The 24178-nt window shown below is 51.5% G+C and overlaps 1 protein-coding gene across 3 annotated transcripts in view; it reads right to left on the bottom strand.

Annotated features, from left to right (window-relative positions):
- Positions 1–24178, bottom strand: part of Ttc7b (tetratricopeptide repeat domain 7B) — a 215169-nt gene that overhangs the window by 5362 nt on the left and 185629 nt on the right. For all 3 annotated transcript variants that reach the window (XM_052185252.1, XM_052185251.1, XM_052185250.1), the window contains one exon: positions 19676–19878. In XM_052185252.1, the coding sequence (XP_052041212.1) occupies positions 19676–19878 (203 nt within the window). The remainder of the gene's footprint in view (positions 1–19675; positions 19879–24178) is intronic.

Raw genomic sequence — 24178 nt, 5'->3', positions numbered from 1 at the left:
ACTCTGAAATCCTCCTGCCTCTGTCTCCCAAGTGCTGGGATTAAAGGTGTGCACCACCACTGCCCGGCCATTGAGCTGTTTAAGGCATATTAAAATATAAAGCTGCGTGTGCGTGTGTGCGTGTGCGTGTGCGTGTGTGTGTGTGTGTGTGTGTGTCTTTCATTTGGGAACACAAACCATTGGGTCATGGCATGATGACAGTGCTGTTGCCACTGCTGGAACCATTTGAGTAGAGTTATTTGGTTTCCCAAGATCCACTGCTCCCCTCAAGTAGGTCAAGAGCTCTGGCCTCAGCCCTCCAACAAGCAAGAGAGAGGGAAGCTGATGACAAACTCCATGACCCTAGACTCATAGTGGACACAGCCTATGGGGTGATGTCAGACTTGTGCAACACACACAGGTGGGTGCAATTCAGGCCTGTCTTAAAGAGTAGCAACAAGGGCTAGCGTCACCATGCCCTTGGGTGCTAGGTGCTGGCTCGACCCCATCCTCCTCAGCTGCCACCAGGGTGGATACCACTACAGAGCTGTGCCACAGGCCGAGCACCTCCCCCTCTCGTGTGCCCTTACCTTGGGTCCCCTCATTCTTGCAGAATACAAAGAAGCAGGGGCTCCTTGCTAGTTCATTTCACCAGACACAAATGCAGTCAGCTTCCCAGGCTTGTAATTATTCTAATCAGGTGTTTTATACAAATAAGATCTTGGTGATGCACCAAATTAGAAATAAAGGATTAAATTAAACCTGTTATTTCAAGTGAGATGAAATGGACTTGGCTAGTTTGAGGGCAATTAGCGTCTGCCTTTTTGTTGTGGTAATTGCTGCCCTAGACTCAACACCTTGCCACATGCTAGGGAGTGAACAGGAACCTCGGGAAGGTGCGGTTCATGAGTCAGAAGCCTTCAAGGCCAAAGCTCCTCTGGGAATCTTGGACATGGCCATGGTGCTCCCATTTACTGAGCTCAAGGCATGCCACATCTGTGCTTGTCCCAGGGGTACTGGCACGGGGAGGTGATATCCATGAAAGAGCATCCTTCTCAAAGAAGCCATTGCTAAAACTCGTGCTGAGCTGTAGTTGGGGCCAGGTGTCCTGGCTCCAGCTGGCTGTACTTTGCCCATGGCATCTGGGGAGTGAGTGCTGGGCACTCTGCAGACAGGGCATGGATGGCTCTTGCTCCCTGTCATTACCCGCGCTGTCTCCGGCTGCCACTCACTGGACTTTTAACAGCTTTGTTCCCACTTCTAGGTCAGAAAGGCCATCACTGCAACCCTGCAGGGAGCAGTGTTAGGGCAAGTGGCTCAAGGCGATGATGTTTGGTGTCTTCAGAAACCAGAGGCGGACCAACGCCTAGGGCCGGCAGCTTGTATGAGTTCTCAGAGCTTGCTGAACTGAACTGTGTGAGAGGTTTTACCTAACTGCAGGAAACGCTCTCCAGCCCCCCTTCCTCACTGAGCGCTGCTATGGGTGAACCCCATCATGTCAGCAAGCCCTGAAAAATCTTGGATTCAAAAATATGGCCTAAGCATTGAGTGAGTATGGCCTGGGCTTTGCGTGGCTGTGACGGTCAGCTCCAGTGTGGGGCTGTCGGCTCCAGAGAGAGCTGGGCTCAGAGACACAGGCCTGATGGGACAGGCCCAGGCTGGCTCTGAACTCGTGGCAACTGGACGGAGAGGAGCTGCACAGCGCAGACCAGAACGAAGAGAGTAAGCCAGGGGTATTTTAGCAAACGTTTCCTTAAGTCAGAGTCTGACAGTGCACTAGTTCCACTCTCAGAAGCCCACAGGGAGCAGTGGTTTTGTCAGGATGGTGGGTAGTGGCCCTGGAAGGCAGAGCCTTGGGTGGGCCTGAGCCGCTCCACAGCCGCCTTCCTCCTCTGAAGCATTAGAAGATCTGTCTGTTCTGGGCATGAGCACTTTGGGATGTGGCCCAGGGGACTGCTACCAGCCCACCCTGCTTCCCACTGACTCCTGCAGAAGAACTGAAGCAGCGCCTGTAGGTGTGTGTGTGTGTGGGGGGGGCTGTCCTTGGTTTCTCTGTCTGGGTCCCAGCATCTGTGGCCTGGTTTCCACAGGCTGTCTTCTGCTTCCTTTGTTTACTCAGAGCAGAAGATGGGCAAATGCGTGTATCCAGGATGGCTACATCAGTCTGGCTCTGAGCCAGGTAGCCCCTGTCTAGCCGTCCAGCCGTCCAGCCGTCTGTCTCTACTCTTCTGTCCCCACCCACCAGAGCAAACCCCAGGAGGGGCTTGCACCCTGCCCCTGGGCTCCCTGGAGAAGGAACCTGGGAGGTCAGGTAGCCCTATCTTCTTTCAGAACAGAGTCGGGCTGGCTTTGCAGCTTGAGTCTATTTAAACTGTTTTAACCCAGTCCATGCAAAGGCCTTCCTGACAACCTCGTGCCCACTGCAGACGCAGAGCGGCAGCTGCCCCAGTGTGTTTGCCTGCAGCTCTCTCCCTAGCACATGGCTTCTGCTGCCATCCCTGGGTGGCCTCCAGCTGCCTGGTGAGGAGAGAGCGTTTATGAGGCGGCTCAGCCTCCAGAACAGCAAGGGCAGCTCAAGTTCTGCTCTGGGGACCTGGGCTGAAGGGCAGCAGCAGGGAGGCTGCAGAGACAAAGGACATCAGAGAAATGCCATCGGCCAGCTGCCAGAGCTCTGTCACACTGCAGAGAGGGACTTCTGCCAAAGGTCAGCAGCGGGCTGAGGAGAGAGCTCTAGAACTGACTGAGGCCAACTGTGGCCTTTCTCCAGAGCTGGGGTGACATTAAAGGTAATTTTCTCTCATCTCTCTGGCCTCCGCCCTTCACACCACACTACAACCCCTAGCCCCACTTGAATATCAGGACCCAAACAAGGGCTGCCTCCTCCTTCTCTCCTCCAAGTTTAATAATAATAATAATAAATAATAAATAATAATAATAATAATAATAAATACAACCTTGTAGGCAGCCTCTAGTCAGACCTTGCATATGGTATGCAAGGCAGGAAGGAGGAGGAGGTGTTGGCTTGGGGCAGAGGGTGGGGTGCACTTAGCATATACCCCTGACATTCTTTGTTACTTAGTGCTGCAAATACCAGGAGAAAAGTTCCTGGTGCCCCTCATGAAAGACCCCTGCTGCCCCACACAGGTGGCAGGCCTCTGTTCACAAGTGACATCTGAGGTCAGGAGGGTGCTGTCCCATGGGGTTCCTTTGCCATGTCAAATGCATCACTTGAAGGAATGAGCCTTCTGGGGCCTAGGCCTTCCAGCAACAAACTAACTCAGGAGCAAACAAACCTCTTAGTTTTGTGTGCTTGAGAGTCAATCAGCCACAGAAACAGCAGACAGGGGTTCCGTCCCTGCTCTCTCCTCAGCAGGTGGCCGCCTGTTCTTGCATCTTCCTGTGAGCAGGAGCTTGCTATTCCCCAGTATCTCTGGCACTAATGGGTCTCTGATGTGCCCAAGCTCTAATCCCCAAGCTCTGATGTCCTCCTGAAGTCACTTGGGTAGGCCCCCTTCTGCCTCTGCCTGGTAGGCCTTATAGACCAGAAGGAACTTCTGGAATAACTCCTTCCCTCCCTCCCTCCCTCCCTCCCTCCCTCCCTCCCTCCCTCCCTCCCTCCCTCCCAACCCTTTGGGCTTTACAGGGATGGTAGATTCAAATCTCTCTCCATATGACTGAATTCTACATCATGTTGGTCCTTAATGGAAGAGCCCTCACTATGGGTCCAGAGAAAGCCATTATTAAGTCTCAGGAAAACATGAAAATGGCTTTTTTTTTTTAAAAAAAAATATATATTTTTAAAGTCACATGACTGGCAGACTCTTTTAAAACAGCTTCTTTTCAGGATGGTTTGAAATATCCTAGCAGAGTGGTTCTGCAATTAGAGATGCTGGAGTGGTAGCTGTGAGGCAGGACACTGGCAGTGAGGACAGCAGCAGGAGGCCCAAGGGCCCATTCAGCCAGACCTTCAATTTCCTCTGGCCTAATTTCTTGGAAAGGGGGTACTCAGCACCAGTGCCATATATCTATAGGCTTCTATAGGTTGTAGAAAACTGGGGATCATTGGGTTAGTTTGGGGGAGGGACCACAGTCAGCTGGCCCATCACTTCCAAGGCCCAAGATGCCCCCAAAACCACCCCCTCCTAGAAGGAATTCAGGATGCAGTTGGGGCAGAGGACAGTAGGTAACTGGAGCATCCCCATAGCCAGCACCCTTGTTTTATGGGCGGGGCAGGGGTGATGGAGGCTAGGAGAGTAAGCATAGGATCTGTGGGGAGGTTAGCACCCCACTAAGCAATCTGTTAAAACCCTCATACAGATGCTATGCTTCTGATTATTATCCATGCAGTTCTGTGTACTTTTCAAAAGTGAAAATCAGAAAAAGGGGATTTATTCAACATGGCTTCATTGGGAAGGGGGGACAAAAAGATCAGTCACCCCTCCCCCAGCCCTGGCCCATCTTCAGGGTTCTGAAGGAAGGTCACTTCTATACCACATATGACACCCACTGCCAGGGAAATCCTGTTGACAGCTGCCATATCGAAATAGTTACCACGACAAGAAAGTCAGTATGAATCTGGAGCACATATATCTCTCCCTAAACAGTCCCTATGCTGGGACTGCAGAAGTGAGCCACAGAACAGCATCTGTATCCCCAGGACTGGCTCTGCTCGCTCTGCTACAACCACAGCAGCTTTTAGCTCTCTCCTCCCATCCACAAATGTGTGTGGAGAGCAGCAGGTATCTCAGCACCACTGTGCCTGTACTAAGCGGTGTGCTAGCGACTCAGGGGCAGACTGTCACAGGGACATACACCCTACCCCCTGAAGAGCACAGGCCTGGGCCTGGAGGGTAGACCCACTGTGAGTCTTGCCCTGGTCTGATGTCCTGAGCAGAGCTGGGCTGTCTTTGAAGTGTGCAGAACCAATGTCTGCCTGAAGGAAGGAAGTTATAGGAAGTATCCCAGATGACAACATGCAACTCTCCTGCCCACTTGCTAAGTAGATGGGAAGGAGGAGGCTGAGGGTCCATGACCATTTAACTGTAGGGGAGGAGCGGTGACCCCAAGATGGTTGTGAGACAGACAGAAGACAACTATCTAATTCCTCCTGGTGGACACACCAGGTGCCTGGCTCTTGAGAAGATGAGCTCATTTAATAACCAGTAAATGTCCAATCAGAAGGCAATGAGGCAGAGGATCAGGGTGTTATTGTTACCAACAATGTCAGGACCCGGCACTCTGCCTGGGCACACTGCCCTGGCCCCAGACAACTTCACTTGCCTTTGGGATTAATGTGCAATAATTTTGTTAATTAGGGAAGAGGGAGATGTGGCTTTTATGATGGAAAGACACTGTGTCTCAGCTCCTCTCTGAGGTCATGCTGTCTTAGAAAATCATATCTAGGCTGTCTGGGTGCTGCCCCCTGGCCCTGAGACAGGGAACACTCAGTGGCCCTGGTGTCTGAGCACCTGGTGCTTGGTATAACTGCAGGCAAGGGCCCTGGAAGTCAGGCAGGGGGCTGTGGGGAACCCCAGCACCCGAGGAGTTCCCTCTGGCAGCAGCCTGAGGCACAATGCTCACCAATTCAGCCACTAGTCAGCACAGAAGTACAGCACCAGCCCCCGCAGCTCTGCCTGGTGTGCTGACCCACTTGAGGAAGTGTCAAGCCATCAAAGCAGCATCAAAGGACATCCAGTTAGCAGACAGCCAGGGCCACTGAGGGGGGTGAAGTCAGTGACAAGGAAGCCTTGGACCTCCCCAGGATGTGGGGAAGGTGTGTACCTGTCTCACTCTGAGACTGGATGTAGTCCAGTCCCTGCCAATAGTGCAGACTGAATCTCTGGCTTCCCCCTCCAGCTGCCACCTTGAGCTTGTGCTTTGCTGCAGTGAGATGAGCTCATAGGCTGAGCTGACTTGCTCTTCTGAGAGAAGTGCTGTGGTCCTGATGCTGTGGTAACTGCCCTTCCCTAGGCAGTGTGTCCTGTTCCGTGGCTGCTGCCTGGCCGCCCTTCCTGGTACTTTTCCACTGGCAATGGGCTCCTGTTGACTTTTTTATACATCTCCCTGGTTGAATGACTTATTTATTTATTTTTATCTACCTTCAACAACAACTCAGGCCGAAAACAACGAGCCAGAACAGCCTTGAAGTCAAGTGCTTCCCCATGGCCCAAGTTATCCACACAGTGGAAAGTCTGGTGCTAATCACCTCCCAGGGGGCCCTACCTGTCGCCAGGAGAGACTTCTGTGCCTGCCTGTTTGGAAAGGTGGTGTGCTATTCTAAGCAGGTGCAGGAGCACAGCTGTCATAAGAGGCTCCGCTTCCCTAGAGGGGACATGGACAGGTGGGACATCCTCAGGACCCTTGTTGGGGAGGGCAGAGGGCTTCCAATTATGGGCCTGTCACGGTCAAAGCAATGTATATGTAACCAGCCAACAAAAGGGCTGTTCTGAGGCTTTCCTAGAGTCCCAGGGCCTGAGGGGAAGTCCTAGAGACCCTGACCCTGCTACGGTGGCCCCAAGCCTAGATCCTTCCCCCTACTTGGTACAAGCCTTGTCTCATCTTCATGACCAAATTGCAGACAAGAAGAAACCCGGGGAGGGGCCCAAGGCGAGCCGGTGGTGGTGGCTGAGGTGTGAGGCTGGCTGCTTGCATCTTGGTGGACTAGGAAGCAGGGGATGAGCTATCAGCCTTAAGCCGCTTCCCTGGATCCAGTTCCTCAAGCCAGGCCCTGCTTTCTCAAGGCTCCACTCCTTCCTGGACAGCACCATCAGCTGAGGACCAAGAATTCCTACAAACGCCTAGAGTACAATAATATATCCAAACTGTAGTACTGACCCCAGCGCCAGCCTGTTCTCAGGAGGGGAGGGAAGCCACGCCTTTGTGGGTGTTCTCCTTACTCAGTCTGACCATTCTGCACCAATCACTGCAAGCAAAAGCCTGGCTCTAGCAAACTTAGTGAGATGCCTGGGCAGAAGGCAGGGAGTAGCCCAATGGATGGGGCGTCCCGTCGCTATCCTACCATGTGATCTATGACTGCTAGCCTAGACTGAGTCTTGTCTCTCTAAGAGTCTCACTTTTCAGTCTGGAAAAGAAAGATACAGAGTGTATGACTAGTCAGGTCTGTTATTTACTACCTATTTTGGGAGCATTATTACATATTCAATGTGCATGCTGTTCCAGGACTTGAGAAGCAGTGGCTCGTGTGGCCAGGAAGGTTTCTCAAGGAAGAGGCTGAGTGGCTGTGAAACTGAGGGCTCTAAGAGAGCAGCCTTGGGAATCACAGCGCTCTGCGCATGCGACCAGCAGGGAAGGCTGTTCTGCTCCCATTCTGCACAGAGGCTACAGATGAGCCCCAAGAGTTCTGGGAGGAGCAGCATCCCCTGCTGCCTTCTTAGGAGGAGGCGGATGAGCAGGTTTGGGCTGAGAGTGCCTGAGGATCCAGGATTTACAGGAAACTTGGAAAACTCCCAAGAAGTCAACAGTACAGAGCAGAAGCCACCAGCTGCTAGACTCGGGAACCCTAGGGAAACTGAGGCAGAGGCCACAATGACTCACCTTTCTACCTCTGGGCACTCGCAGTGTCCAGACAATGCATACTGCTGACTACCAGCCATTTCACCCCCAGCACATTCTTGGTCACTTACTATAAGTTCTCCATTGATGACCTCAGAGTGGGTGCTAGGTCCTAATTCTGCCCATTACCCATCTCGTCCAGCTTCTGTGTCAAATGTACTCCTGGCCAAGTGTAGCCTGCTACGTGGGAGGTGTTGGCTTCCACACCCATGCCTGAATGTTGCCTGGAGATGTGACTTCTCTGGGCCCATCTGGACTTCAAATGGCGAACGCCAGCTGCAAGAGGGCTTCCAAAATGACACAAAGCCTCAGGGCCCTCCACAGCCAGGGAACCAAAGAGGATGGCCGCCAGGTGGTGGTCCCATGTGGTCATCTGGCTCACTGGGGTACAAACACAGGGATGATTTACTGCCTGCCAGGAGGGATGCGGCCACTTTGGCCGGCACCTACCCCATTCCTGCCAGGGTCTGGCAAGAATGATTTTTCCATTTTTAAATAGGAACAAACAGAAATGATAAGACATTTTCCAATGAGGGAGGGGGGCCTGAAACTGATTAGCCTTGGAAAAATTGTCCCCAAAATAACAAGACAACTCATAATCCTCTCTCTGGATGGGAGAGGGGTGGGTCTCACCGCACAGCACTAGGCCTCCACTCAGCCATTCCTCACCACATCTGTGCTACGCTGGAAACCCAGCCCAGGGGAAGCCCTTTATGGAGGAAAGGAGAAATAGACAGGTTGCCTGGAAGCAAGCTTTCACTGTTGTTTGTTTGAATAACCCCTCCCTGCCCCTGGTGCTCTCAACTCAGACCCAGGGCTGGAGGAAGGAAGATAGTGACCAGGCTGGGGACATAGTGAGCATCTGGGGACAAAGTGGCTCTGCAGAGAGGAAGGTTTCCACCTCGGAGCTCCATGGGAGAGCAGAGATGCAGCAGGCGCTTTCCTTTCCCCCACACCGAGCTCTTCCCATTTCCCAATTCAGTGCGGAATAAATCAGCATCAAGATCAGAGGCGTCTCAAGAGCTCCCAGTCCGGGCTGAGCGGTTTGTGCTGTGCGTGGGAGATGCCGCTCATCTGCCTTTGTAGAGGGACTGAGTTTGTGTGTATGTGGTCCCTGCTATGTAACAGGCTATGGTTGCCACAAAATGGGTGCCCGTGGTCTTGACAATGAGGGAGACTAGAAAATTAGACTTGGAGGGAGACTAGAAAATTAGAATAAATTAAAACACCCACCATTACTCCTGGGCTAGCCTGCTCACAGAGCCGTGCTCAGACTACAGAGTCGTTTTATGCTCTAGCCCAGTGGGGGTGTACCCAGAGGTGACCTTCCACCGCACTGGCAGATCCCGCACCGGTGCTATAACCCTACTACAGCAACTCTTGTTCTGACTGTACACTCTGCTAGAGAATGGGGAAGGGGCAGGCCACAGGGAGCCTCACGCCTGTATCCTAAGGGGATCTGGGGGAGTCTCATATTTCCCATGTGACTTTCATGCTACCATGTTTGGAAGAGGGTCAGGAACTGAGGTGAGGTGCTTGTACTGGGCCAGGATCATGTCTACAAGGCAGACAAGAGGTTGGCATGATTGTGGTAGAGGAAACATGAAATGTCCTGGTCAAACAGATCTCCAATGCATGTCAGAGCTAGATTCTAGATGCTGTTCTTTTCTGCTCCAAATTGTGTACTTTCAGCCACTACTCTGTCTGGCCCTGGCCCAGGAAGTTCTGCAGTTCTTCCTCCCCCCGGTTCCTTCAGCCCTGCATCTACTCAGAGGGCAGGTCTGCTGTCTGCTCAGTGCCACAGCATCTTCTGAGTGTCCATGGTCACTGCTGTTTCCCCCTGCTTCCCTCCTTCATAGCAACTTCCTCCCTGCCCATGAGTGCAAGTGATGTAATGGCCGACATGGCTCTCTGAAAGGAAGGAAGCCCAGATGTGTGGCACTTGCCATTTTCCACAGAGTAAGTCCTATCAAGGCTGACCTCATGCTGCCCGTGTGAGCTGCATCAGCGTGGAGTTCTAACTCCAAGGCTATGCTTGCTGGAGTTAGAGAAGGCTATGCTTGCTGGAGTTAGAGAAGGCTATGCTTGCTGGAGTTAGAGAAGGCTATGCTTGCTGGAGTTAGAGAAGGCTATGCTTGCTGGAGTTAGAGAAGGCTATGCTTGCTGGAGTTAGAGAAGGCTATGCTTGCTGGAGTTAGAGAAGGCTATGCTTGCTGGCCCAGCACTGAGTAAGTGAGACCAATCCCTCCCCCAAACGCAGAAGAAACCACTAGAGTGCCTCTAGGTGACACTAGAGCCACTAGACACCAATATCAGCGTCCAACCATGCTGCTCTCTTGAGGGTTGAGGGGAACCACACAAACCCCAATTTTCTTTCAGCACTGAGACTCCAGAGGGGCACAGGATGAACTTTCTCTACCATGGAGCAGCTCCAGGAGCTCCCCCCGCCCCTCCCCCCCAGCTCTGTGCATCGCCCAGGAATGTGTCACCCTGGAAACATGGCTAACTCTCCTCTGCAGCTTCCAGCTGGTTGCCAGCAACATGACCTCTGAGCCTGACTTCCCATAGCTGCTTCTTAGCAGACTGTGTGTTGCCTGTGATGCTTGCTGGTGGCTGTGCAGGCATCTGAGTGAGGCAGCGGTGGCTGGAGGGGGCTGCTGCCAGCCGGAAGCTGGTGACTGTGGCTGCCTCTTTAATCAAAGGCAGAAATGTATTTGTTACCTTTGTATAGAACGCAGGCAGCAGGTAAAGAATTTAACAGCTTGTGGGAGTTCTAATTAGAGAGCCAATTATAACTCGATTGACCTGCCTTGCTTTGGAAGGCCTGGAAACTTGCATGTTGTCCTTAGGAAGAAGCAGATTTTGCTTCTAGTTTGTTCTGGGAGATCTCCGCAGGGATCTTTCGCTTGAGCTTTGGTCCCAGCCCCATGCATCTGTCTAGATCTGGCAGCCTAGTGCAGAGGATGAGAGAGGACCTGCGGAGCCCTGGACCCCTGTAGAGAGGGGCTGAGCTTCTTTATTTATGAAGACACAGCATCCACTGTCAGAGGCTGCTCTGTGCCGGGCTAGCTTCTGCTGCATTTAGAAGGATGCCGGCCAGAATTTCAGATAGATCTAATCAAGAGTCAACTCTTAGCTAAACAGGATCCCAGACCAGTGTGTGTCTGTGTGTGTGTGCATGTGTGGACGTGTGCGTGTGCATGCATGTGCGTGTGCGTGCGTGCGTGTGTGTCTGTGTGTGCGCGCACACCATCCCCTAAGTCCCCTCAGCAAATCACTGTTGCTACCAGCCTGGAGAGCAGGCACCAGACAGACATGAAAAGGGGGTGCTTCGCACTCGTGAGAGCCCAGGTCTGGGCTGGTCATTAGACACACCTGTCGCCCCCCAGGCTCCTACTGTGATCGTGGCTCACACGTGCGATCGTCTCTCACTCCTGCTAGGGTGATCACCTTCATTCCCCACGGATAGAAGAACTGAGGCTCAGAGAAGGAAAGGCAACTTGTCCAGGAGCCTCAGCTCTGTCCTGCGGAAACCAAGCATGTCTGTTCCTGATGTGTAGACAAGAGATGCTTTGCTGTCTGAGCTGCTCCTCTGCGCGGTGCAGGAGCAGGGCTGGCCGACCCCTGCATGGATAGCAGAGAGGACTTGGGATCTTTCTATAGGGACGAGCAGTGTCCTCTGCACGATTCACTGGTCAGAGCCTAGAATTCCCACGAGTGTCATTTCCCTCCTGCCCCCTAAGTGTTGGCATGCCAGACTCTGCTCTCGGCCTCTCTCGCTTCCTCTCTATAATTTCTGCCTTAGCTTCAGCTACCACCCATTGCCAGCTCCAAGTCACCGATCCAGCCTAGTCACGTGCAGCCTGCCATGATTATAGGCAGTTCTTCCTGGAGCGGGTGTCTGATGCCACGCTGGCACTGTCTAGTGCCCGCACCAAGCCTTACTGGGCTCCCCACATCTCATCTTAAATGTCCTTAAGGGTTCTTTTCCCAGGTGGCCAGCCCGCTGCAGCTTCCAGAGAATGGTCTCTCTACAGTGCTAATGTAATCGCATTGGCTCGGCTGTTTAGATTTCATCTTGCACTATTCCAGACCTTCAGAAAAACAGAAAGGCTAATATAACAAACTAATAGCCGAAGTTGACGGCTGCTAAACCTTTTCCTTGTGTGTGCGCGCGCGCATGCATGTGTGTGCACCATGATATGCTTGTGTAAGGCAGAGGACAGTTTTAGGAGTTGGTTCTCGCCTTCCAGCACAAGGGTCCTGAGAACTGACCCAGGTTGTCAGGCTTAGTGGCAAGCACCTATTGATCCACCCCACTGGCTCTGCTAACTTTCTTCTATATTAGCTTAATTAGTCTATTTGGGGGGAAGGGTGGGTGTTTATTATAAATGACAGGCATTTTTACCTCTAAGCAACCTTTTAAAATCAACCACTTGAGCATCTCAGACTCACAACTGTGCAGTACCCTCAGAAGTGATGCGGCCAGGACTCCTGGTACAGCCATCACCTCCATCCACCTTGTTCCTTCCTACTGGGTGTCTGCTAAAATTATGAAGCTGTGATGATCTCTAAGTCTGCAGTGCACCCAACTCACTGCTGAGGTAAGGTCTGAAGGCACACACCTGCCACGTGGCCATTTTGGACGTCTATGCTATTCAAAGAGACTTCCCATGGGAGATGTCTTCCCAAAAGCTTTGGGCCTAAAAGTTTTAACTTTCTTCTGCAAGTCCAGAAATCAAGTGAAGCTGACATGGCCCAAAGGGAGCCCACAGCACTCAACGGGGACTTCAGAACAAGCCCTAGTACTGGGAAAGCAATTAGGTACAAGAAGGTTTAGAACTAGTGGTCTAGGAAGTCCTAAAGGCCACTCTCTCATGATGGCAGTCACACCGTTAATCCATGTGGAAAGGTAGGTAGTAGGCTAAGGAGGGCTGCAGAGTGAGAGAGACTCAGGGTTCAGATGCAGGGCCAGGAATTTGTAACAGGAGTTGGAACCATTACAGGGAAACACAGACCAACCCAGGCAAAACACTTTCGTGTCTTTCCCAAGCCAAGAAGCTTCCTGTGTGCTGCAGGAAGGCAGAAGAACCTAGCTGGCATGTTGTATTGGAACAACAGGATGGGATTTCTAAGAATAAATGGCATGGGTAGGGTATATCAGATTTGAAAACATTTAGGTACTGAGACTGAACTTGGCTGCCAGTAACCGGTCACCATAGACGGCAGAGCAAAATCAGAAGGAAGCATGGCTTTGGTGTTTCCCTTCAGTTGAAGTGAAGAAAGACCTACAGGGCACCACACAGTTTGCATTTGGGAGCCTGTCCTGCCCTAGGTTGCTTTGGGGTCTGTGACTGTGGTCCCTAGGGAGAGCCATGTCACCTGATGCCACTTCTTCCTGGACAGTATAGGGACAACTGTTGCTGGGTTGGAGGGCCCCCAAACAAACAGAAACTGCCCGTGGAGGAAGTCCCTGCCCCTGAGGGATGTTTTGACTATAGGGCTAGGGCAGGGACAGCTGGGCCACAGCTGGACAGGAGCCACGTGATGACAGCAGGTTCTCAATGCTCAGGGGCATCACTTTTGCTGAAAGGACACAGATGCCCAGTACCCAAAACGGTTATAAACTAAACATAAGTAATTTTTTAATAAAAGAGTTTAAGAATCTTGACGACACAACTGACATCACTTGCAACACATGCCTCTGGATACCACTGCATCTTGCACTGGGATGGCTGTTTCTAGAGTTGCCACATGCTCCCAAACCAGACTTCAAAGCCCCCATCAGGGGAGCCCATTCACAGAGCAAGCCAAGGTCCCCGATGCCCTGGACAGGAGCCATGGCTGCTTTCCTCAAGAGGACGTGTTCTAATCACAGTCACGGACTCCTGGAGGTTGCCGGAGCTGTAATCTACACAGGGATGCTGACAGCTCATCCTGTACTGGACCTATACAGTGACACGTGTAGGCCCTGCACCAACTCCACCTACCATGAGAAAATGCAAGTTTACAAGTGATGTAAGTTCAGTTGCTTAGCATTTACATAGCACACTCAAGGTCCTAGGTTCAATCCTAAAAATATTCAGTCCAAAAAAACCCAACTCAACCCAACCCAACCCAACCCCAAGAAACAAAACAACAAAGGAGGCAACAGAGTTGAAACCACTATTCTAAGCAACTGCTACTGAGGCTCCGATTCCTACATGCTGAGAACAGCTCAGTTTGTCCTGATTTGTGCTAACTTACAGCGTGACCAAGGCACATCACCTAGAGCCACTTTCCTCTCCAGTAACAAGAAATTCTCTATTTCACTAAATATTGTAACAATGGCTATGGCATATAACCTTTTAAATTACACTGTAGAGGAAAAGTGAGATTTAGGGCTAAGTACTACTTACTAGTTGAAAGGCCTTACATTGCCAATGAGGTTAAAATGTCACATGGACCACTCGAAAGAGTAGAGACAGAGCGCTCTGCAGCGATGACCCATCGGCTAGACGGCAGCACTGTCCCCTCTCTGGACCAGGAGCTTAAACCCAGGCCTGCTGAGTACAGCGGGCAGGCAAAGAAGACTGCAGACTTATTAGGGACTCAGAAAGTACACAGACAGATGGCCGGGAGGCATCTAAACAGCTCACAGGCCTTTGGAGAAGCTGCTCGCTCTAGTTTTCAGAGCAGTTTTCTAGTTCTAAAAGCACACAGAGGACAATTACTAGATGAGAGAGCCTTCACAGCAGACGGCGGGGCGGGCTTGCTGTGTCAGTCATTCTTTCTGTGCATGGAAGAAAGCTGACAGCGGATGACAGGGACTGGCTTCTGACAGGAGCTCTATCCAGGACGACCTGTGCCTTAGCCAGACAGTGGAAGGAGCAGAGCCTTCTCCCAAGAGAAGTCAGAAGATAATCTAGGACTGTTAGTGTCACAGGACCCTCATTAAGCTGATGGCCGATCAGACAGATGCAGGAACATGGGCTGCCACGCCCCACAGTCCTAGTCTCTCTCTGCCCAATAGGAACACGTTGGGAGGCAGACTTCTGATAATAAACCACAAGACACAGAAACTTCCTCTATCTTGGGGACAGACAGACACCTCCAAGGATGGGAGACAGCAAACACCAAGTTTCATGCTGGTGATGTCAGCTCCCTTGCTAAGAGAGGCTTCCCTCTTTCTCTGCCTCACAGCCACCACGCCCTACAGGAGGAAGTTTTGACACAGTAAACAGGCTTGAAAGCTTGAAGACAGTTTAAAGACAGCTCTAACTTCGGGTCTCCATTTGAAACTTCAGAAGAGAGGCCATTATGGCAGAATAGTATATGTGGGCAGCTTTGTTTCAATGGGATACCTTAGGGGCTGTTCAAAGAACTGAAAATGTAGGCCCAAGGCAGGTGACAGGTCCCAGCAAACCTTGTGTTGTATTGCCTGCTATTCGTGTAGGGCAGCATGGGGCATCCCTAGCACCACAGGCTCCTCCTGCTGTTAATGCCTTCCCTCTGGAGTTGTTGCCAGCCCAGAGCCTATGCTTCAGAGAACATGAGACCCAGGAGAGCCCCCTCAGCCAGGCTGCGCACACGCCATTTATGTGTATCCGTTCGTGACACTCCTTATGCTTTTGGTTTGCTGTTCTCAGCGTCAGCACTGGCAGCCGGTCTCTGCCTAGAGTAGCCGTGTCTTGGAGGACTGCTCATTTCTGGGGCATACACTGATTCTCCCTGCTGGCTTTTTGTGCTGGAGGTGAATGGTGGGAGCAGTGTTAATTAAGCTATCCTAGGACAGAGACCCCCAAAGTAGGCAGTTCCAGTTGTCCTGGCCAGAAGCAGGAAATGGTCTAATTTCTTCGTGTCTTGGCCAGAGGGGACTTAGGTTCCTGATCAGGTTTTCTACTATCTTTCTTCTTTTTCACATGACCTAAACAAGCACCTTTGCCTGGAAACTATGTGAAGATGAGGCTGAAACTGAGAGGCAGTGGACTTCTCACCAATGGGCTGAGTGGACTGACCAGCTCATCTCCCCATGCCTCACTCTGGCTTCTTCTAGAAGACTCTTAGACTAAGCATCTTATGGTAGTTCATTTCTTAGGACTCACTCCTGCTGTATGGAAGCTCTGCCTCTTTCTCTTAATTCCCAACTACAATCTTATGAAATTCCTTGTCAAACTCACTCTCCGGTTTTCTGTGAATGTCACTGAGTTCCAGAGACAGGGGCCTGGAAGCCACTGCCCCTCTAGCTTCTCATCCTCTCCTATGCTCTGGGCATCTTTGCTCGCTGTCCCCTCCCCCCATGTTGTCCACTCCAACAGACCCTGAATGAGCCCTGCATCTGTTCCTGTCTCCTACCTTTGTCTCACCCTGTCACTCACTGTGGAGGCAGGCCCAAGCCTCCTGTTGACACTCATGTCCCTGTTGACCAGCAACACCTTCCCTTCCGGTCTTACTGACTCCCCTCCTCACAGGCCTCCTGACTCCCTCCCACCTTTGCTTCGGAACACCCATTCCTTCCTTACCTGTCCATCTTACACATCACCCTCAAAAGCCCAGACTGATGTGATCAGAGGGCAGCCAAATGTCCCCGTTTGTAGAACTTGTTCCTGTCCTGGTAACTGTGTCCTTGGCTGTACCAAGTCTCCATGCCTGTCCTTGGCCTGCAAAGTCTGGTCCCGGCAGACAATCTTCTCCCTGAGGCCACCTCTGGCCACGGCCCTGGACCTTCTTCCTTTCCCTCTACTCAAAATACAGGATGACTGCTTTGGGAAAAGCCTGCCCATGCTTCATTAATGCATTGCGGGCATGGTGAGCTAGACTTTTAACATAGAAAATAAATGCAAATGTATACATTTATGCAAACTAACATTAGAAAATATTCCTTTGGGTTTTCTGGGCAAATGCATGATCACTCTGAGAATATTGCCACAGCTTCAATTCCTTGTCTCATAAACTTATTGCTTGCTTAATAACTGTCCACACTCAGCCCCTGACCCTGGTCTGGGCTATCTAATTACTAGTGGCCAACACCTTCGTTTTCCCTACCCTTTCACCATGTGTTGGCTGTGACTGTTAGAAGATTATCCATTCCCCTGGGTTCCACTTCCGTTTATCTCTCCAGCCTGTCTTTCCATTCTCTTCCATCAGTGCCATCTGCCTCACCTTAGCTTTGTAACAATGCAAATACCTTTGCATGCTGCATAACGTGCAGGCACTGCTCGTGTCCCTAGAAGGTACGAAGGCTCTATTTTCAGTGTCAGCCCAGGCTCCCGCTTGTGTCCTGTGCCCAGCTCCCTGTGTCCTCCATCAGCTGCCAATGTCCACTGGTGACAGACGACATGGCTGCCTGCCTGCCAGACAACTCCTGGAGACCACTCCTGCAGCTGCTCGGTTCGGTTCTCCTCTCTTAGCACTGGGGCTGTCGTGGACAAATTTTCTGTCCTCAGGTTTTCTGTGCCTGGTGGTCTGCCTCCCATGTGACCTTGTCCTGGGACCGTCTTGGTTTTATGGTGGTTCTGTTCCATGTTCTTCCCACTGGTACGCCTGATCTTTCTGGGCCCTGGTGCCGCACAGCGTGCTGTGGCCTAACCTCCCAAGGTGGCACTTACTCTCTCCTAGGTACCCGGAAACTTAGTGCTCATCACTGTTTCTGCCTCTTGCTGCCCCATAGATGGGTCTGCCCATCTCCTCCCTGGACTTCTGCTTTCAAGGAGTTCAGAGACTCACAGACTAGGCTGGTTCCTGTGAGGTGTAAGACTCCTGTGAGCCATCTTGGCCTCTAACAGCAACTGGTACTAACATTCTCCATTGTATAGATGAAGAAACTGAGGCACAAGGAAAGGATCTTGCCTCAAAGCTACAAAGGCAATGAGTAACAGCACTGGGATTCTAGCCCAGGCCGGTCCATAACCTATAGCCCTGCAGTAAACTGCGAGCCACCTTCTTGATCTCTCAGACACTGAAACCCGGCTCTGCTTTAAGTAGCTGGGGCAAGGTCCCTTGATGTTTCAAGGCTAAAGAGCCTGCGGATTCCAGGGATTCTCTGTTGGTACTAGAGTCCCAGTGTCCCAAAAGGAAGAATCTGCCCCTGGCTGTGGGTGGGCTGTCCTCAGCTGTGGCTAGCTGAGGCAGGGGTGGGGGTGGGTGGGTGGTGAGGTGGGGGAGGACACAGGTAGTGAACATCACATACAGGATCACCAGGAAGGAGTCTTGCAAGCTCTTTGGGAGTTCCTGAGCACAGGCACTGGGAAAAGCTGCTGACCAGAAGCTCAAGTGCCCCAGAGCTGCAAGCAGGCTGCACAAGTCTGCCTCCCATCTGACGAAGACATCAGGATACACAGGTCTGAGATCTTAGGGTCTGGGATTAGTATGTCCCCACTGGCAAGGCCACCAAGGTGCATAGTGTCTTCAGGCCTGGGGCGGCTCAGAGGCCCTCCCCGGCTCACTTCCCCTGGGCTGCACCTGGCTGGCTCCTCAGAAAGGAAAGCATTGGCCAGGAGCTGGTGCTTGAAGAGCTCAGAGGGGGAAACCCAAAACCTCTCCTGAGGTGACTTTCCTATTGATCTTTTGTCTCAAGTGTTTCCCTTGGGGATGAACAAGAAACACTTCTCTGAATAATTCATCATCAGCCCTGAGGTAGAAACACACTTCTTTTTAATAAGGGCTGGGCACTTTGTGTTGATTTTAATTCTTCGGCAATGTTCTAGCAAAAGCTGGGAGACTTGAAAAGCTCTTAACACATCTCCCTTTCACTAGTGAGACAAAAATTAAAAGCCAGGTATTATCTTTAATCAAACAGAATGGTATTTAGATAATATGTAAAAGTATTTATAAAGCTGTGTCATAGAAGGAAGTGAAAACATGAGTGACTGTAAGTGTCACAAGGCTTGGCTTGGTTTTGAAACTGAAGATGACTGCCTCTGGTTTTCTATTTAGTGAACATCTACTAGGTACCAGAAGCTCGTGAGGCTTCGTACTCAGCCATTTTGTTTAGTAACATTTTACCATTAGTTACAAAACCATATCCTCTCAGTCCTAAACACACAGCCAGTCTAACAGAAGGACTTCTTGCAACAAGGGCATGGGGGCACAGAGAGATTCTGGGCTCTTCTTAGGGCTAAGGACAGTGTGAGGCTCGACTGGGACCTGACATGTGTCCCAGGATTCTGTGTGCGGTACCCCTGATCCATCTCACACACCTTTGTCTGATGACAGGCCTGAGCTCCCGAGGGCCACAGACGTGACAGATACCCATCTCACCTTCACTACAAGGCAGTCTCCTTTCCTGTGGGCTGTTAAACAAGAGAGACCCTCTGCTAAGGACCACACTGCCTCAGAGCCTCAGCTTGGTGCTGGTCCAGAGGAGCCTCCCGCCAACTCAGAATACAGACTTTCATGTTCAGCTCAGAATCCCACATGGAGGAGACACAGACAGAAATGCCCTGTTGGGGAAGACAGCCATGCATATCCCCGCTAGCCACAACCTTCTGGAATGACACCAAGATGGCAAGTGGCCTACTCTAAGGCTTCTTAGAGATGGCTTACTCCAGAGGTGGAGCAGCAGGACAGGAGAGGCGCTCCTTTTCTCATTTGGGCACCCAGAGGAAGGACACATGCATTTCTGAAATAGCCTCGGGTATACACGGGGGGGGGGGGGGGGGGGGGGGGGGGGAAGGGAAGGGGTTGTTGGGGGGTGGAAACTGGCCAAACATCTCCCTCCTGTGCAACGTGGGCACCCCTCCCTTCCTATAATGGGATGCAGCCTACTAGCCAGGACCTTGGGGGCAAACCCGAGTCTCTGGCTCCCTTAGGAGTCTCTGGTATAGATACTCCCTTAAGGTGTCTACTGTAAGCACTGCACATGCCCAGATGACAATGATGGTGACCAATCACAGGGTGACATTGATTGCTGACTGAATTGACCCATTGCACCTAATAGGACTTTAGGTACGACAGTTGTCTATGTACTGTCACCTCCTAGGGTATCACAGGAACTGCCCGTTGGCTTTGTGTCATGTTGTGTTTCAACAGGCTAACTGTACTTGATCTTGGGAACCAGTGGGTAGGAGGGTTGTAGGCTACCTGCTGCTTCCAAGGAGAGCTGTGCTCCAAGAAATGGGGACCCTGGCTGGGGTCTCAGACTTACCAGTCGCTGCATGCTCTTCACATGAGTAGGGCTGATGGATAAGGCTTCTTCGTACCACCGCCGGGCCTCATCGAAGTTTCCTCGAAGCTCAGCAACCTGGCCTCGCATGTATAGGACATTGTGAGACATTGGGAAGAGGTTGGCAGCTTCTTGGGTACAGGCTGTAGCTTCAGCAGGCTTTCCGATGCCAATGTAGACCTCAGCTGTGGGGGTAGAGCAGAAAACAGATGCTGCCCTGGATCGCTGCCCTCTGAGACCCTGTGAGCAGTTGGTGCTCGGCTTCAGGACCTTCACTCCCCTATGGGAGTTTGGCACAGCTCAGAGCCAGCTGTCCCCTACCATCCTGGACATGGCCATAGGCCAACAGTCTTTTGTGACCACTTGTGCGCAGGTCATTTGTGCTTTGGTCCTTGAAGGGCAGACATATGTCACTACCAAACTGAAGGCAGTGAGGGCTGCCTGGGCTTTGCCTCGACCTCTGAGGACAGTCATCCACTTAAAGCCCTTCAGCATGAGGACAGATGCTACCCTTAGTCTGCTCTTCACAGAGACAGGGCTGCAATGAGCCGAGTGCCCAGAGGCCCAGGGCCAAGCACACACAGCAAAGGGCTCTGCCCTCTGGAGCCTGCTCTTCAGAGGCTAAAGGCATGTCAAGGGCTTTCTGGGGGCCTCGTACATCCAGAAGGGATGTCCTTTATGAAACTCAAAGGAGCAGTCTGTTAGGGACATTCTGAGAACTGAGCTTGGTTTAGTGGCTGGTAGATATATCTTGCAAGTCACCTGTGTGTGCAGCAGAGCGGGGTGACACAGCACAGCACTGGCTGTCTCTGTCACTCGGGACAAGCCACAGGCAGACAGACCCTCCAACCTTTGTTGTCTACCCAAGACTCCCAGGAGAGACACCATACAGGGCAGGGTGTCCTAGCAGGGTGCACACAGGGGGTTGGGGTACCGAAAGTGCTGGGAACATGTGGGCTGTGTTCCCTGGAACATTCTTTTTCATACAAAACGTAAGAAGAGGCAAGCCTTGGAGTGATTTTCTGTCACCCTTTCAAGGCTTCAGGGCCCAGGAAGGCCCCCTCCTCCCCGGCCCTCCTGTCTGCAGTTGCTTTGCTCTGTGAGAGCTGGCTGTGAGAAGGGGCGGAGATTCTGTTGTAGCATTGCTTCCCTCTGAACACTTCTGGGACACACCTATGCCTGCTCTCATTGATGGCTTAGCCAAATGCCTTTTCCAGGGCCTTGGCCACACAGCTTCTACTTTTCTCTGGATCTGTGCCTGGTTGTGCCAGTCTGTCAAGAGAGATTCCTTTCCAGTGGCTCAGTGGGTGAGTGAGACACGCTCTCATCCCACCAGTAGACACTCCAGCCCGTCTAGGCCGTGACCCAGCTCTTCTGACTCAGGGATTTTCTGGGGTAGAGCCTGAGTGACCTTGACTCATCAGTGTGAGGAGCCAGAAGCCTGCAGGCAGAGCACCGCCACCGCCACCACACTGACAGACATGTTCTTTGCGCTCACCGCTGGGCTGAGTCCTGCTCCCCCTCCCCCAGTGTCTACTTCCACACAATTCTGGTGTTTGGGTGCTGGCTGGTCTTTACTGGGTTATCTGAATTGTCATCAGCATCTTTGCCAGCCATTTTGCACACCCAGGCTTCTTATCCTATACACCTCCCCAGATCCCAGTGCCGATTGATCCACAGGGACTTTTCTAGCAGGGAAAGAAGTGTGCGCCCTGCCAGTGTGCGGCTCCTGTCATTCACTCTGAATCCCTGGCAGATAGTTTTTAGTCTACCCCTCCTCAGTGGACTGATCTTGTCTGGACCCCCAGCAATTCCTTCCATCCAGATCCACTGGATAATTTGTCTTTATCATGCCACACAGTCTTCAGCAGAAGAGTTCTTTGCTGGGCCTGGGGGGATGGTTCAGTGGGTGACCTTGCAGTATAAGCATGAGGAACCCAGTTCAGATCCTCAGACCCATCTAAAAAGCCAGGTGTCCATCACCTCAGCTCCGTGGTGTTAGAGACAAGACCACTGGGGCTTGCTAGCTTGACAGCACAACCAAAAATGGTGGACTCTAGGTCTGGTGAGACTCTGTCTCAAGAAAACAGAATTGACAGCTACAGGAAAGCCACCAGAACCCTCCTCTGGTTTCCAAACAGCAACATGCACACACATATAACACAAATAAACACACCCCTCTCTCACACAGACATATATGCACACAGTTTTCCCTAGTGATTAGTGTTTGTTGCATACTGAGCATGTCACTGTGTGATCTAGTGTGAATGTTCCAGTTTCCTTATTTCGCTCAGTGGGATGAGAACTAACTTGCCTGTGTCCTACCTGCAAGAGACAGGAGCCAGAATTATGTGTACAGTGACAATCAGAGCTGTACACACTCTATCATGGAGCTACATGTGTGTGCTGGCAATCAGAGCTGTACATACTCTATCATGGAGCTACATGTGTGTGCTGGCAATCAGACCTATACACACTCTATCATGGAGCTACATGTGTGTGCTGGCAATCAGAGCTGTACATACTCTATCATGGAGCTATATGTGTGTGCTGGCAATCAGAGCTGTACACACTCTATCATGGAGCTACATGTGTGTGCTGGCAATCAGACCTATACACATTCTATCATGGAGCTACATGTGTGTGCTGTCAATCAGACCTATACACACTCTATCATGGAGCTACATGTGTGTGCTGGCAATCAGAGCTGTACATACTCTATCATGGAGCTACATGTGTTCTGGCAATCAGAGCTGTACACACTCTATCATGGAGCTACATGTGTGTGCTGGCAATCAGAGCTGTACATACTCTATCATGGAGCTACATGTGTGTGCTGGCAATCAGAGCTGTACATACTCTATCACAGAGCTACATCCCCAGTCCTCATCTTACTTTTGACTTGGGGTCTTACTGAATCCCCAGGCTGGTTTTGAACTGACTTTGCAGTTCAGACAGGCATGGATTTGCTTCTGTCTCAACAGTGAGATAAATAGCAAACACACACTCTCAACTCTCCTCTGCAGCCCCCAACTTTGCTGTCTTCTGCCATTCCACACTTCCTTGGAGGGAGCTTTTAAACGCCCACTCAATAGCTTCTCAGGACCACTAGGATTGAGTTCAAAGAGTCTAATGTGCTGCCTGAAACAGTCTAATGTGGATGATCTGACCCTGGCCACAGGCCTTGCTGCCTCCCCTTGGGTCCTGGTACTGCATTGTCTTTGCCCTCTCAGAGCTTCTGTGCCCTGCAGGACTCTTTTGAGTTGTGCTATGCAGGGTGCTGCACCTCTCCTCATTGTTCCTGTCCGGTGCTAACCAAACTTCGATTGCTTCCTGCTTCTTGCTTTGGCAAGACCTTTTGTTCCCAAGGGTTACGGGAGCTGCACTGCTTGTTCCTGGTACTTGGCACATGGAAGTCACAGGCCTCTGCAACTGTTGTTCTGCATCTGCAGACCCTAGGAAGGCAGGAACTGAGTGTCTGCCTCCGTGACCACTGTGCTGCCGAGCCTGGCTCAACCAGACACTCCACAATGTTACACAGAACAACTGAAGGCAGAGCTGTGGGCTGCACCGTTGGTTCTAAATTTAGGCCTTCCGGCACATGAGCCTTGCAACCTCAGATGAGTGACCTGGCAGCTCTACCTCAGTTATGATGGGAACTAAGCGAGTCACAGAGCTATTGGCACAGTGTCTGAACCACACCTTGTGCTTGGTAAGTGCCAGCTATACCAAAGGTAAAGAGTATTAACCCACACTCCACAGATTAAAAGGCTGCTGGGGCAGGGCTAATGCCTAGAACTCTGTGACCAACACACTCCTGTGTATTGGCCCACATACCACGTGTCTCGGAACTATATTTCCTCATGGTGGCCAACCAAAGTTCCTCTAGATTCCACTGATGAACCTCGTGGTGGCTGAGAGAAGCTGAGGAGGGGAAGGGGTCAAGGCTAAGGAAATTGTGACAATATCATAGCTTCAAATTCCCAGCAGAAATCAGAAAATCTGATCTTGCACATCTGAGAATAGCTACTGGTTTCGGCTGTGAGAGGTGCCAAAGTGAAAGCTATAATTATTAGTAAGTAACAAGCAGGAATTAACCACCTACCGCAAAGGCACTTTCAGCTGCCATCCCAATGTGGATACGCAGAAGCTAGTCTGGCTTGGAAGAGGTCCGGTTGGGTGCTGGATTCCAGGAGCTGTCTGACTTTCCAATGAACATGGGGGAGGCCGGCTGTGTCTGGGGGTGAAGGGCTCCCTCAGCTGCAGTGGGTCAGTACTGGGGTGTGCCACTGTGCCCTCCTGGCTTCTGTCCTGGAAGACTCTGCCATGTTCACAGTTGTTTACTGGGGTTCCCCTGCTACAAGGCAGGGGCGCCCTCCTCCTGCCCTTCTCTGTGGGAGGCCGAGTACAAATGATGCCATCCATAAGATTCTTGGCACTTTCAGGGAAAATGATTAAAAGCTTGGGAGCTGACTTCTAAGTGTC

The sequence above is a fragment of the Apodemus sylvaticus genome, chromosome 6 (genome assembly GCF_947179515.1).
Source record: "Apodemus sylvaticus chromosome 6, mApoSyl1.1, whole genome shotgun sequence".
Taxonomy (NCBI): Eukaryota; Metazoa; Chordata; class Mammalia; order Rodentia; family Muridae; genus Apodemus; species Apodemus sylvaticus.
The sequence above is the reverse complement of the archived record's forward strand: the minus strand, read 5'-3'. Positions and strand labels throughout refer to the sequence as shown.